Source organism: Rhinopithecus roxellana, chromosome 3, assembly GCF_007565055.1.
Source record: "Rhinopithecus roxellana isolate Shanxi Qingling chromosome 3, ASM756505v1, whole genome shotgun sequence".
Taxonomy (NCBI): Eukaryota; Metazoa; Chordata; class Mammalia; order Primates; family Cercopithecidae; genus Rhinopithecus; species Rhinopithecus roxellana.
Window position 1 is genome coordinate 23170865 of NC_044551.1, and position 16289 is coordinate 23187153.

The 16289-nt window shown below is 38.7% G+C and overlaps 1 protein-coding gene across 1 annotated transcript in view; it reads right to left on the reverse strand.

Annotated features, from left to right (window-relative positions):
• The window catches only part of LOC115896341 (splicing factor, proline- and glutamine-rich-like), a 148468-nt gene extending 139389 nt beyond the window's left edge, over positions 1 to 9079 (reverse strand). Inside the window, exon 1 of the mRNA XM_030926655.1 lies at positions 9039 to 9079. Coding sequence (XP_030782515.1) covers positions 9039 to 9079 — 41 coding nt within the window. The remainder of the gene's footprint in view (positions 1 to 9038) is intronic.
• Positions 9080 to 16289: the final 7210 nt, after the last annotated feature.

The window sequence follows — 16289 nt, forward strand, 5'->3', positions numbered from 1 at the left end:
GCAGGCACATCTTACGTGGTTGGAGCAGGAGGATGAAGGGAGGTGGGGGATACATGACACACGCTTTTAAACAACTAGCTCTCAAGAGAACTCACTCACTAAACAGTACCAAGGGGGGATGGTGCTAACCCATTCATGAGAACTCTGCCCCCATCATCCAATCACCTCCCACCAGGCCCCACTTCCAACACTGGGGATTACAATTCCACTTGCGACTTGGGCAGGGACACACATCCAAATAATAAATTAGGGGGTATGTTTGCAGTTTTATTACAGGAGTATATTGCATGATGCTGAGAGTTAGGCTTCTGTTGATCATATCACCCAGATGGTGAACATAGTACTCAATAAGAAGGTTTTCAGCCCTCCCCCACTTCTTTCCCCTTCTTCCTCCTTTTGGAGTCCCCAGTGTCTATTGTTTCTATCTTTGTGTCCCTGTATACCTAAGGTTTAGCTCCCACTGGGACATGCAATATTTTGTTTGCAGTTTCTGTGTTAATTCACTTAGGATAATGGCCTCTAGATGTATCCTTGTTGCTGAAAAGGGTAAGGGCATGATTTCATTCTTTTTAATGGCTGTGCAGTATTTCATGGCATATATGTGCCACATTTTCTTTATCCAATCTACCATTGATGAGCACCTAGACCGATTCCTTCCCTTTGCTATTACAAATAGTGCTGCAATAAACATATCAGTCCACTGGTCTTTTTGGTAGAACTAATTTTTTTCTTTGAGCATATCCCCTGTAATAAGATTGCTGAGTCAAATGGTACTTCTATTTTTCCTTCTTGAGAAAGCTCCAAACTGCTTTCCACATTGGCTGAACTAATTTACATTCCTACCAACTGTGTATAAGCATTCCCTTTTCTTCATAGCCTCGCCAACATCTGTTATTTTTTAACTTTTAAACAAAAGCCATTCTGACTGGGGTGAGATGGTATCTCATTGTGGTTCTGATTTGCATTTCTCTGATGATTAATGATATTGAACATTTTTTCATATGCTTTTTGGGAACTTACAGGTCTTCTCAGAAGTGTCCGTTCCTGTTCTTTGCCCACTCTTTAATAGGGTGTTTTATTCTTGTTAATTTGTTTTAGTTCCTTATTCATTCTGGAAATTAGACCTTTGTCAGATGCATAGTTTGCAAATATTATCTCCCATTCTGTAAGCTGTCTGTTTATTCTGATGATAATTTCTTTATAAACAGAGTGTTTGAAGTTTACTCCTGGAAGAAGTAAAATGCTTCTAGTGCCCAAATAATAGCCTTTTCTTCCCCAGTGCAACTTTGGTTTAAACCGCATATATGAACTCAGACTCTTGTCATTTAAGAGCCAATAATGGTAGACCTTCTGTATGGTTTTCAATAGTTTCTCATGTAATCATGTCCCAGTGCCCTATAGGAGTGACTTTGATTATCTACCCATTAAGGCTCTCAGCTGTGGCAGATTAGCAGCTGTGGAAGAGAAAGTGTCCTTTTGTAAAGGAATAGCCATGTAAACATGGTAAGGAGAAGATAACAGTCCTGCAAGCAATAGCTACTGAAGAAACCTGCACAATATCTAAAACAAATGTTAGCAGGAAATGTTGAAAGATTTTTACTGAGAAAATATTAAGCTATATAAAAGCTGCCTGCACCCTGAATACATGGGAGATATATGGTCTTCCCATTCGGGCAGATGCAAGAGCAAAAAGAGAACAATCCTTCCATAATTAAAATATAAAAACAAAATATTAAATTATAACTATAATACAATTTTGCAAGCAATTTAAAAGAAATACTTTTATAGATCTTGCTAATTTAACTATAAACTTATCTGCAGAAAATTCTCAAGAATAATTGAAGACATGTGAAACGCAGTGTAAAAAATTGTCTTACCAAGTAGCAAGGCATATTATAAACCCAGAATAATTAGAATACCATGGCATTGATATTCTAAATAGGCAAGTCAGTCATGAAACACAATAGATGTATTAATATAGATATATAATTTCATATATATGCAGTTTATCATAAAGATAGTATTTCAAGTCAATGATGAATAAAAGAGAAAAATAAATTATAGAAACATCAAAATGGTAAAGATAAAACAAGGCAAATCTTTAAACGTATTATAAGAAAATAAAAGAAATTCATTTAGAACATTGAGTTAGAAAAGACCCTTGTAAATAAATTACAAATGAAAGTTTTTCTCTTTATGGTAAAAATCATAAAGGAAACAAAAGTTAATTTGATATCAAGAAAACATGCTTGAATATGCCAAAGTCACTATAAAATTAAAATTTGTGTTAAAACTTTAAAAATATTTGACACTTGTATAAAAGATTAATATTTACAGTTTATTTTAAAATGTACAAATTCTTATAACCACAAAAATCCAATAGACCCAGGAGCCAAGTGTGGAGATAGGGAATTCAGAGGACAGGAAATCCAAACACTTCCAACACAGAGTCCAACCCACTCCCTGAGAGTTGGATGTTTGGAAACTACGACACAGGGATATCATTTTTTGCCCACAACATTTGCAAAATTGAAAAATATAAAAATGCACCATTGAATTTTATTCACAATATAGGGAAACAGGCACTGTCATTTCTTGCGTGACAGATTGGTTCAGCCTTCAAAGGACAACTTGGCAGTATTTGCTGACATGATCAAGGCGCTTCTCTTTTGGTCCATCATCTCCACTTCAAGGTGACAAATCTTAAGACACATTCACATGGAAAAAAACCCAAGATAGTCACATACTTTCTGCTGTATCTTTGTACTTAGAATTACAATATGGGAGAAAAGTACCTTGACATTCATCTTCAAGGGAACAGTTACACTACCTGACACCCCTGTTGTGACGTACTCTGCTGCATACTCCCCAGTGACCAGGCCCTCTTAAATTCCAGACCCCTCAAATGTAACCATGCTACAGTGTGGTGTATGTCTTTCCAGAATTTTAAGTACAGCTTTTCCAGAGTTTTAGTTGGAAATTATACACACATATGCATGTATCTATGTTTACTTATATGAAATTTTGTATATATAATATGTACATATGTGTATACATATTTATATATGGAAGTGTATATATATATAATACATAATTTTGCTTATATGTGTTTTTCTGAACATAAAATTTTACTAGATACATTGTTTTTTACTTTGTAGTTTTTCACGTTTAATAGGTTTTAGAGAGACCTGTATAATAACTCACAGAGCTTTTCCTAATTTTTATTAAGCTTGGTTTAAAAAACGTGAATTGATTATAAGATATAGGAGAATGACCTATGCATGTGTATGCACGTGTGTGTCTGTGCATGCATGCATGTGTGCCCGTGTGTATGTGAATCTATGTGTATAACTGTGTACATGTCCACGTGCATGTGTGTGCATGATTGTATGTGTGCTTATGTATATGTTGATTATTTTTAAATTATTAAGCCAAACTTGAATTCCTCAGGTAAACTCAAATTGTCCATGTGCATTTTTACTTTTTGTTTGTCTGTTTTAACTTGCTGAGTTTGTTACTATTTGGTTTAAAATATTTTAATTCACATTCAAGAAAGAGATACTGGCCTGTGGCTTTCTTTTCAGCACTTTCCTCCCTGGTATTAGCAGTAATAGTTCAAAAATCGTTTTTTAAAAATATTTTCTACATGGTATAACAGAGGCTTTGCTATGTTTACTTACTATCTGATATGCTTATTTGATCATGCTGCTCATTTGAAAAATAACATTGGTATACTTTAATGAGCTCTGTGTTAACGGGGTCTCGTTGTAGAAACATGCACTGCTGTCAGTGGTGAGGGGTAAAGGTGGAAAATAATTAGTATCTATTTTAGGTCTCAAGGTCTTTCAGTGACAGTAGGAAAAATGGGGAGCAAAACCAGAGTCATGAGGAGAGAACTTTGTCCAGAAGGGATGCTGACTTAATTAATTTACCCAAGCTCATCGGAAGAGTGGAAAATGGACTCAAGGGGCTTCTATTCCCACGCATATATTTTAATTGCTAAGTATTGTATCGGACATTTAGCTTTTCCCCTGTTAAGAACTAATCTCATTATTTTAATAAAGATGCTCTATAAACCTGAAGTAAAAAAAGAAACAGAATCATATAGTCAGCTTAATCCATCCATTCTTTTATTTAACTAAATGATAAACATTGGCAATAAAGGCATAATACGTGACATAAAATGAGAAGAAAAACTCGTAAATAGACATTGTTCCAACAACCAAAATATCACTGTGTTTTCCAGGTTCATAGTGATTTCTAATTAAGAGCGTTTTTCATTAGTATTTTTGTAACTTTTTAAGGTAACAATATTTTCCAATGTCATCATAGAATTTCATAACCAGAATAGGAGCATTCATACAGCCAAATCCAGAAGAATTTCATAATCACGAGGGTCTTCCATGTTGCCCTTTTACTGACACGCTCACTTCCTTCTTGCCACCAGCTCCTTCTTAACCCTGCCCACCATTAATCTGTTCTCCACTTCAATAATTTGGTTCCTTTAAGAATGTTACAGGCCGGGCGCGGTGGCTCAAGCCTGTAATCCCAGCACTTTGGGAGGCCGAGACGGGCGGATCACGAGGTCAGGAGATCGAGACCATCCTGGCCAATACGGTGAAACCCCGTCTCTACTAAAAAATACAAAAAACTAGCCGGGCGAGGTGGCGGCGCCTGTAGTCCCAGCTACTCGGGAGGCTGAGGCAGGAGAATGGCGGGAACCCGGGAGGCGGAGCTTGCTGTGAGCTGAGATCCGGCCACTGCACTCCAGCCTGGGCGACAGAGCAAGACTCCGTCTCATAAAAAAAAGAAAAAGAAAAAGAATGTTATAGAACTGGAATCATACACTATGCAATGTTTTGGAAACGGCTTTTTTTTTTTTTTTTTTTCGCATGGCATAATTCTTTAGAGATTCATCCAGGTAGTGGTCTGTATCAGTAAATTACTTTTTATCACTGAGCAGTATCCTAGTCTATGGTTGTGCTATATTTTGTTTAATATTTACCCATCAAAGGACAGTTGGGGAAGAAGAATAACTATGCCACTCTATCTTTACAGATAGAAGTGTTTTCTTGCCCTTCCAAATGCCTTTTTTCTTACGAAAGAGTAACATTTTTCTGCTTTACTGTATTCCTAGTACTGCCTACTCTACTCTACCCATTTTATCAATTGCATGCATTCCGTTCCATTTTTTCCCTTGTTTATTTGCCACGGAAAGATAAGTGTGGTCCAAGATGGTCTGCCAGAGCTATTTCTGCCTTGTTCTCCCCCTATCCATCTTTGAAACTTAATTTTTGCTATTCTGTATCCCTGTAACAATGCGTAAATATTTCTCTAATTTATCATCTGTAATTAGTTTCAACCATCATACACAGTGACTCTTAAATCTGTGACGATTTTGGACAAGAATATTAGCACTCCTGCTTTCCCCACTGCCTTTCCTCTCAAGCCACATTAAAAATTTGCTCACATCTGCCTTGATCAAGATTTCTAAGACTTAAATGTGGCTTGTAACCATAATCAAGTCTTCACTTTTATTTCCTATAGATTAATTCTAGCATTTGAAAACAAAATTGCTTCTACATACTATTATGATGAAATAAGTAATGTTTACTGAATACCATTCTCTTCAGCTGTGATATCAAAAACCTCATTTTGACAGAATTTCCATGATTTGGTTTATATTCCTTGATGAAAATTAGTCAAGTTTTGGTTTGTAAAATCTCAGGATGTTGGTCCTCTTGTACTCTGTGTGTGGTGGGGAAGGGTGTTTTCCTGCCCTTCCAAATGCCTTTTTTCTTATGAAAAAGTAACATTTTTCTTCTTTACTGTATCCCTAGTGCTACCCACTCTACTGTACCCATTTTATCAATTGCACGCACTTTGTTACGTTTTTTCCCTTGGAGATCTCCTTCATGAACTCACTAATGTCTTATTCTAATTTGGGTCAGTTGTTTTCTCGTCCAATCCAGAGTTGTCAATTTGAAGTTTTCTTTCTGATTGGGCATCTAGATTCTTACATTCTTCTACAAGATTAACAAAAAGCCTATTTTTAAGTGTTTTCAGTCAGAAGACAGAGATTCAGATCCCAAGATTGAAAGTTACTTGCCCTGAATATATTCCATTGAAGACAATGCTTCAAGTACCTTATGAAGATTAGTTAATTCCATCTTTCAGCCAAGTCTTTGGAGTATGCACCGTTGTTATCACTATTTTACAAATGAGGATTGTGAGGACCTGAGGTTTAAGTCTATGCCCCAGGCCACGTCATCATTAAATTTTAGAGCTGCATTTGAATGAGTTAGGCAGTTTAACTTCAAATATTACTCTCTTATTGACTATACTATAGCAAGTTCTGAATATTTTTGAGTCTTATTTCATTTGTAGAAAGCTATGATGATTATAATTATTGATATTAATGTAGGGTGAAAAGCTACATGTCAGGAGTGACCAGGGAGCAGATCCTGAACATACAAGAAACAGCTGAAAGGTATGTGTTAAACCATATGCAAGCCCCAAGACAGCTGTATTGAAATTGCCAGCTTATTGAAATGTAAGCTTCTTGAAGGAAGGCAAGGAGGTTGCTTTTCATGCTTGAGTCACCAGCACCGTGAGCACTTGGCTTGATGCTGTGCACACAGTAGGTGCTCAGCGTGCATTAGTCATAGGAGTGAGTCATCAGCAGAGTCTATTCCATACACTTCTGTAGCCCATCTTCCTTGCTCTATTCTGCTACTCTAAGCACAGCACTAGTCATATAATAGTGGTGTAGTTAAGTAGGTATTTGATCTTTGTGGCAGGAAAATGATAGTTTCATTATAACCTAATAGTAGAAGTTCCTATATTAGAATGTGTAACCTAGAGTAGAAACAGTGAAAATAAACATTCCTGGTAAGGCACATGGATATGGTGGAACGAGTATAGACTTTGCTGTCAAAGAGTTGCTTGGTTAATACAATTACTCAAGTGCCTTCTATGTGCCAGGCTTTGCTCTAGATTCTAAAAACAAGACAGAAGATAGCAAGCAGGGCACATTCAGCCTTGCCTGTCTTTTCTCTCTGATGATTGTTTGCTTGATTTTTAAATTTTGGCTCTGTTAATAGCTGTGTACTTCCATATGAGGAATATTATTCTAAGCCTCAATTTTTGTGTAAAATAGAGATATAAAAATACTTATCTCAAAGGGTTTTTGTGAGCACTACAGAACTTATATATAGATCTATGGGAGAGAGAGAGCACTTGATGTGTAACAGATGTGATTTCTCTTCTTTCTCTTCTTTCTCTTCTTTTTTTTTTTTTTCCTTCACAGCTCATGCTGATCTCTTTTGCCATCTGAGCCGTAGCTTTCTTTGAAGACCACTCTCTATTTAATAAATGGTGCTGGGATAACTGGCTAGCCATAGTCAGAAGAATAAAATTGGACCCCTACCTTTAACCATGTACACAAATAAATTCAAGAAGGATTAATGACATAATGTAGGGCCTCGAATTATAAGAATCCCAGAGAATAACTCTTCTTGATATTTGCCCTGGCAAATAATTTTTGGCTAAATCCCCAAAAGCAATTGCAACAAGAACAAAAAATGGCCAGTGGGACCTAATTAAACTAAAAGTCTTCTGCACAGGAAAAGAAACTATAAATAAACAGACAACTTACAAATGGGAGAAAATATTTGCAAACTAGGCAGCTGACAAAGCTATTCAGAATCTATAAGGAACTGAAATCAGCAAGAATAAAACAAATAACCCAATTTAAAAATGGGCAAAGGACACAAGCAAACACTTCATAAAAGAAGACATACTTGGCCGGGTGCGGTGGCTCACGTCTGGAATCCCAGCACTTTGGGAGGCCAAGGCAGGCAGATCACTTGAGGTCAGAAGTTCGAAAAGAAGACATACAAGTGGCCCAAAAATATGAAAAAAAAAAAATGTTCATTATTAATCACAGAGAAATGCAAATCAAAACTGTAATGAAATACCGTCTCACACCAGTCAGAATGGATATTACTAAAAAGTCAAAAACCAAAGATGCTTGTGAGGCTGCAGAGAAAAAGGAATGCTGTTGAAGGAATGTAAATTAGTTCAGCCAATGTGGAAAGCAGTTTGGAGATTTTTCAAAGAACTTAAAAGAGAGCTACCATTTGATCCAGCAATCCCATTACTGGGTATCCACTCAAAGGAACATAAACCATTATAACAAATTGACACATGCACTCATCTGTTCACCGTGGCACTATTCACAATAGCAAAGACATGGAATCAATCTAGGTGCCCATCAACTTGGGACTGAATAAAGAAAATGTGGTACATCTACACTACAAAATACGATGCAGCCATAAAAGAGAATGAAACAGTGTCCTTTGCAGCAACATAAATGGACCTGGAGGCCAAAATTCTAAAGGAACTAAGGCAGAAACAGAAAACCAAATACTGCATGTTCTCACTTCTAAGCGAGGCATACATGGACATAAATAGGGGTACAATAGACATCAGGGACTACTGGAGGAGGGCGGGGGGATATTATGTATAGAGGGTGTTCTAGACTCATTACTTAGGGGCAGTATATCCATGTAAAAAATCTGCACTTGTACCCCCATATCTAAAATCCAAGTTGAAATAAAAGAAATAAAGATTACTCAATGTACAGCATCAATTTTTGGACCACGATGTGGCCATCTGTGTTCCTAAAGACCTGTAAATGACTTCTAAACTTTCTGATCATCTTCCTTGCTAGTGATCTCCTAGCCCTGCAGGGGAGTACCTGGTGTCACGTTCAAGGCTCAAGGCCCACTGGGTTCACCCAAGAGTGATTTATGTGTTAGTTTCTCCCTACTTCCTTGTGCCATTCTGGATAGTTTCTTCAGATGGTAATTATTTTCCACTCCAGCCAAGGCCCGATTAAATACAGAATGCTGGAGATGAAAAGCTCCGGATCACACTGGCAGACTACTTCAGACATAAACTCTGGAATTTGACAGCTATGATGGGTCTCTTCATGTTGCTTCCACAGACTTAATGATGTCTTTAACATCTCCTACCTGAAGGCGTCACCCATCATGCCACTGAGATGCACAGCCATATTTCAGTTAATTTAGCTAATTTGCTAGTTTGTAAAGAAACACAGTTCATACAATAAGTTGTGCATCTCTTATTTTTTGGCAAGTCAGTTTTGAAATGATAACTGTTGTGACTGATGTGCTCTAAATAACAAGAGAAAAACAGTTCATGTTGAAACACCCATATGCTGAGGTGATAAGCATATGTTCCAATTTGGAGCCAAGAGAAAAGCAAAAAAACACAGTTTAAGCAAATCTTAGCTCTTGACAAACACTCACAGGGTATTTCAGTGAAGAAATATGCATATAGCTCAGGGAATTAAGAAATTGTCTAGCTCAGGGTGGAAATGGCACCTTTATCATCAGAGTTTCATGACTAGAGTAAGTTCATTCCTTCTGCGATCAGGGTTGAGTCTTGGATTTTCCCATCAGTAGACTGATGCTGTGTATCCACGTAGGCGAGCACTACGAGGACAGAATGGGCTTCCTCACTACATCACACTAGAGCCACCATCTGGAGGTGGTCACATGGGAGAATTTGCTTCAGTAAGTGGAGTGTAATGGAACAGGGCTGTTGATTGCCATCTGTCCTGTTACTAGGAAGTGTGGGCTCAAAAGTAGAAGAGGAGGCTGGCCGCCATGCTGCTTGACTTATTTTACATCCATCATTCGTTAACCGTGGCCACATTATGGGCAATGTATTTTGTTTCTTAGCACATCTGTTATTATTATTATTTATTCCTAATCATAGGTACACAATACTTATTGTTTCATGAAGATAAGCTTGGCTTTGCCCTGCAATTTATAGCAATTATGTTTTTGTCAGGCTCGTCCAATGACTGAGTCAGTCTCTGTGTCTTTAAGGTCTTCAGGCGATTCCTGTGCTCAGCAGAGTTGAGAATCACTGGAGAATGGGGAGGAGCCGCATGGCCACCGCCCCCAATGTCATCTGTTGCCGAGAAGATGAGACCTCCAGAGGCTGCCACTTTGCAGAGGGGCATGGGGACATCCTCTTTCTGTCATGCTCTGCTTCAGCCGCAGCTGGCCTCTGCTTCAGGTGTGGCCTTGGCACCTGCTGGTCATTCTGGAGTCACAGTTCATCCACATGCAGCCACCTTCCTGGCATACTAGCTTTCCTCCCCTCTGAGGCTGCCTCTGTCCTTCCCACTGTGAGGGCCAGGCACACTCTGCCTCTCTCTTCTAAGGCTTACACCCTCTGAGACCTCAGGGATTTTATGAAGCCTCCTTGTCTTGTCTGCAGCTGCCAGGGGACCCATGTCAGAGACTTGCCTTCCTGGACCTCTTGCAGGCTGCGTTCTCTACTCCTAGTCCTGGATTTTAAATAACCACTTCCTGGTCCTGGATCTTAAGCCTCCAGAACATCTTCCCCGAGGGCTTAGGCATAACAGACATAGCCCCCCAAGCAAGCATAGATCTAGCTGGCATCTTCCCAAACTTCTTTGTTTCCAACCTGTAATTCTGTTCAGGTTGGAGAAGTCTGATTCTGTTGTCCTGGGTCCCCTCTCAGGTCTCCTACACCCCTGAGTAGATGCTAACTGGAGCTGGTCCCCCACCTGAGCCTGCCTGCAGTGTATGTCGGTTCCCGCCTCTCACCTGCATTCAGGAGGTCACAGGGGAGATGTAACAGGCATGGGCGTTATTCTTTCAAAACGTGGCTTCCTCTATGCAAATGAGACCAGCTGCCTGCAGGGCCTGCCACACACGGGGCTCACTCTGCCAAGCGTGGTGTGTGAACTGTCGCTGAAATCAGTCCAGTGCATCTTGGGTTTTTAAGTGGTCCTGGATGTGGGGATGTGTAGCAGGTGGGAGGAACGACAGAGACAAGACCAGAGGGCAGTGGCTTCTGCCAAGGACTGCATCTGCCTGGTTCTTTCTTGGGTGCATCACGCTTGGACTGCCTGCTTTGAAGACACTGCCATCATAACAACAGCATGGATGAAGCCAACCTCATTCACATATCCACTGTGTCACATCTTCATGAATAACCGTCTAAGCCGGGAAAGCAAAGGAGTTATTTTACAGAGAGACTGCCGCCTAAAAGGTCTTTGATACTCCATTAAGTTTGCAGTCCTTCAAGTGAATAGTGGCCTATTAGCAGACTTCGCAGACAGGGTTCATTTCCGACATGGCACTGGACACCTGCTATCTCAGAGTCCAGGTATGAGTGTACAGGTGTGTGAGTGCCTGTGCTCCTGGGGGAGATTGTATGTGCACTGGAACAGATGCTGGACACAGGGCATCCCCCTTATGGTTAGGACAAGCCTGGAAACATTATTTTAAAGCAGCACAAACCATCTACTTCCTTAGAGCAGGGAGCTTTCTTTAAGCTGCCATGACTTGACCAAACTGCCTCAGGTGCTGCCTTGGGACCTGCTGGGCTCCCAAGACCCAGGACCAGGAAGCGGTCATGTAAAATCCAGGACTAGGAGTAGAGAAAGTCTCCCACAGGAGGTCCAGGAAGGCAAAAATCTCTCTCCACGTCTTCTAACCCCACAAAGTTATGGTTTCCATTTAAAAATCGCAGTGGGGGGCCAGGTGTGGTAGCTCACACCTGTAATCCCAGAACTTTGGGAGGCCAAGGCAGGCAGATCATGAGGTCAGGAGATCAAGACCATCCTGGCCAACATGGTGAAAACCTGTTTCTACTAAAAATACAAAAAATTAGCTGGGTGCGGTGGCACGTGCCTGTAATTCCAGCTACTGGGGAGGCCAAGGCAGGAGAATCGCTTGAACCAGGGAGTGGGAGGTTGCAGTGAGCCAAGATCACACCTGGTTACAGAGCGAGACTCTGTCTAAATAAAAAAAAATAATAAAAGAAACGTCACAGTGAGGGCTGGGCACAGTGGCTCATGCCCAGCATTTTGGGAGACTGAGGCAGGAGAATCACTTGACCCTGGGATGCAGAGCTTTCAGTGAGCTGAAATCATACCCCTGCACTCCAGCCTGGGTGACAGAGTGAGACTTTGTCTTAAAAAAAGAAAAAAACAAATCACAGCGGGGTATGCCAATCATATTCTAACTAATAATGTGACTAAACTTTTTAACTATATCAGGCATGCGATTTCACCCCCATAACATTCCATAGACATATTTTCTTGTATAACATTCAGCATGGAGTCTGACTCCTCATCTTTGGTGACAGGTGGAAATTTAATGTTTACGCTCAATCACAAATAGAACTGGATAAACTGATCCTCTGCAGCGGCCCCAGGCAGTGTCCTTGAGGACAGTCTCTCTGAAGACCCTCTGTTCCCTGCCCCGCCCCCGGTGTGATTTGTAAGTCTTTCTTCTGTCTTTACATAGCTGCTTTCACTTCTCTCCTGCCTTTGCTGTAAATCTGCTTTGTGCAGCACAGCTAAATTATTTATTGCTGTCTTCTGAGTAAAGTTTGCATAAACCAAATTTGCTAGAATGACCTTCCGGTCTACCACCTGGCCCTCCAGATCACCCCACCCCAGTTTAAAGGCCTGGACAAGCTTCCTAGAGAACTCTAACACAATTCTCCAGGTATGCTCCCTGAAAAAAATGAGTGAAAAAAAAAAAAAATACCTCTATGGGAAATTGGTATTTAAAGAGAATTAGATGCACAGTTGTGTTTCTCATCCCATCCCCAGAAATAAAACTGACTCTGGTGATCTGTCATGTTTGTTTCATGGGCAGAAGAACTGTTCCCGTAGTGGCAAAGTCCTCAGAGGATCATGAGGGCATAAGTGCTTCCTGGTCTCTAAATGAGCTACTGCTGAGAAGAATCTGTGCATTTGAAAATAACAAGAGTTGATGGTTAACCAGCAGCCTTGGAGTTTTTATCATTATCCCAGTAAAACCAATCTTTGTGAAACCGAGCCTCAAAGATTGCTTTTAAACTATTAAAAAAGCTGTCACCTCTTAGACTGCAGCAAGAGCAAAGCTTGTAGAAAAACATTTTTGTTCGTAAAAATGACTGGAAATTCTGCATGTAAAAAATGAATTTCAACTTCTCATGTTGTATTTCAAATACATTCCCGCCTTGCTTCATGCTACCTAAAGTGTAAAAGAGACTTTGTATATGTATTTCTGTATTTCTTACATTTAATATAGGTGAGGGTTCTAAAAAGGAAATTCTAATAAAGACAGTTTTGTGGAGTCTTTATATGCCAGTTTAGGACAGACAAATCTATATACCTAAATGGCTTTCCTTTAGGGCTGTGTCTTAATTTCAGCTATTTCATAGGATGTTTTTAAGGCAGCAAAATATATTGATATTTTTATTTGATTGTAGGATTATTGTCTCCAAGTTACATTTGTAAATTACCTTGATTTCAGAATGGTTCCCTTGTCATGTATTAAAATGGTAATATTAATAGATAGTCTCAATAGAACAATAGTCCTAATAGAAACTGGTAATTGAGAAGTAGAAATGAACTGCAATGCAATCCATCTGGGGTTGAAGTTTGTATAGGTGATTATAAAAGCAGGTCCATGGAGGAAGCTGGAAACCATCATTCTGAGCAAACTATCCCAAGAACAGAAAACTAAACATTGCATGTTCTTACTCACAGGTGGTAACTGAACAATGACAACACTTGGACACAGGGTGGGGAACATCACACACACCCCTGTTGTGGGGTGGTGGGAGGGGAGAGGGATAGCATTAGGAGATATACCTAATGTAAATGACGAGTTAATGGGTGCAGCACACCAACATGGCACATGTATACATATGTAACAAACCTGCATGTTGTGCACATGTACCCTAGAACGTAAGTACAATTAAAAAAAAAAAGAAAGACAAAAAAATAATAGCAGGTCCTGTGAAAGAAGTAAAAGCATCAGGGAAAAATTATTACATCCCATTGGCAGTAATAACTCAATGAAATTAATTCATTTAATAAAATATGTTTGGGTTTCAACTCTGCCTTAGATCCTGTGCTCACTGCTGGGGGTTAAACTTTGGAGGCCACAATCTGTGTTAGCAGGGAACACTTAGTACAGTACAGAGTTACTCCAACTCAGCATCATTGGTATTTTGGGCTAGAAAAATATTTGTTATGATGGAGAGCTGCCTGTGCACTGAGGAGTGATTAGCTGCATCCCTGGCCTCTGCCCACTGCATACCCCCAGAATCTCCTCTCTGGTTGTTACAATCAGGCATGTCTCTAAAGTTTTCCAAATGGCCCCTGAAAAACAAAATCACAGTTGAGAAGTCCTGACCTCACAGGACAGGGAGACTGTTGGAGTCAATGAGGTAAGGTGAGTGCTGAGATGCTCAGGGCATCTGAGGAAAGCTGTGAACAGAGAAATTCTGTGTCATGACCAGGAGAGGCCGAGAGGCTGAAATGCCTTGTTTCAACATTAGTTCATTCGGTTGAAATAGGGCAAAAATTTTAACTTAATCTAGCAGAAAATGAGATACCTCTAATGCAACCTTCCCAGTGAATAAATAACATTTTCATTATCAACCAATTACTATGTTTTGGAATTTGCAACTTGTTTACGATTTTACAATGGGGAAGTTGTCCTTAAAATACTGTCCTATATTTTTCCACAAGAGTTTTATAGTTTTGCCTTTTATGTTCCTGAACTATAATCTATCTAGAAGATTTTCTAACACATTTAAACTGAGGTAGTGATCTAATTGTATTTTTTCTATATGGTGAGCAAGTTTTTCCAAGCTGGTGGTTTAGATTCATAGTCTAGGTTCTAAACAGCTGTGCTTTGCAATCTAGACTCCTTCTATTCTTTCATATTGGTCCATTTATCTATATCTTTAAGAGTGCCTGCCTGTGGCCATGTAACATTATCATCTATATGGTAGAATATCTCCTCCTGTTCTTTGTCAGAATTGGTTTACAAATCTCAAGAGTTTTGTAGTGTCATATAAATTTTGCAAAATTGTCCCATTGCCCCAAATCTTTTAGTTTTCTATTTGAATCACATTAAATATTTTGTTTACTTTGGGAGGGATGGTTATATTAACAATATTTAGTTTGTGTGCCATTTATTTACTATTTTGTTTGACTTAACTGGCTTTTAAAATTCACTCTCTGAAGAACTAACATTCCTAAGGTAATTCCTGAATATGTGATAGCCTAATGTTTATGCAAATGGTATTTTATCGCATTTTCTAATGACATTTTCTGAATTACAATAGATTTGTGTTTACATCTTTACAGCTGCTTTGTACTCACATTTTATCACTAGTCTTTCTGTTGATTCTTCTGTTTTATATGAATATCTATATGAATATCCCCTGCAGAAAAAGATAATGTTTGCTTTTTTCTCATAATCCTTATGCTGCTTCATTATTTTTTCTTTTTGGAATGATATTGAGAAAAATGCCTAAAATGGAAATCTTTGTAGATTTAGCTACATTATAATTGAAAAAAAAAATACTAGAAACAAGAGACAAGTGATCAACCAGGAATTTATACTTGCTTGTATATTGTTACCAGTGACTATTATCTAAAATATCCTAGGAAGTCCTAAAATCAACATGGATAAAGCAACATGATCCAGTAGATAAATTGTCAATGAATCTGAAAAGGCAGCTCATAGTCAAAAAATCTAAATGTCCAGTGTGTTTGAGCATCCCTTCACATGCTTATTAATAATGAAAAGATAGTATATTGAAAATTGAAATGCCACTCTGTGTTCTCCTATTGCTAAAGATTAGAAAGTTAGATACAAAATTCATTGTCAAGGTAATTTGGGAAAAGAAAATTTTGGTGGGAGCTTGGACCAATGTAGTAATTTTGAAGACAAAGTCAAGTCTTTAATAAATTGGACTATATGTTTAACTTCAAACCCAGCGATTCCATTCCTAAGGAGTACATACAAAAGGAGTCTCAGTGAGCAATTAATCATAGATAGTGGAATATGAAAAGGTGCTAATAATATCTGATTTACAGTAGGCATAAGCCATGACTCCCCCCACTGAGACCTGAATATCTTGTCACCATCACATGGAAATCTTATGCAAGTTCAAAATTACATCTAAAGAATACTCATTTCATTATTGTTTGAAATAACGAAAAATCAAAGAGCCTAGATCTATCAATAAAATAATGAGATATCATAGAACAATCCAAAATAGCACATACTGTCTACATATTAACATAGATTTCCCTCAAAAACAAACTTGAAATGAAAAATAATATTTAATATATGGATTTATATATGTATATGAAATATATGATTTAAAATTTTAAAAAAGTTTGCCCATTATTTTTTCTT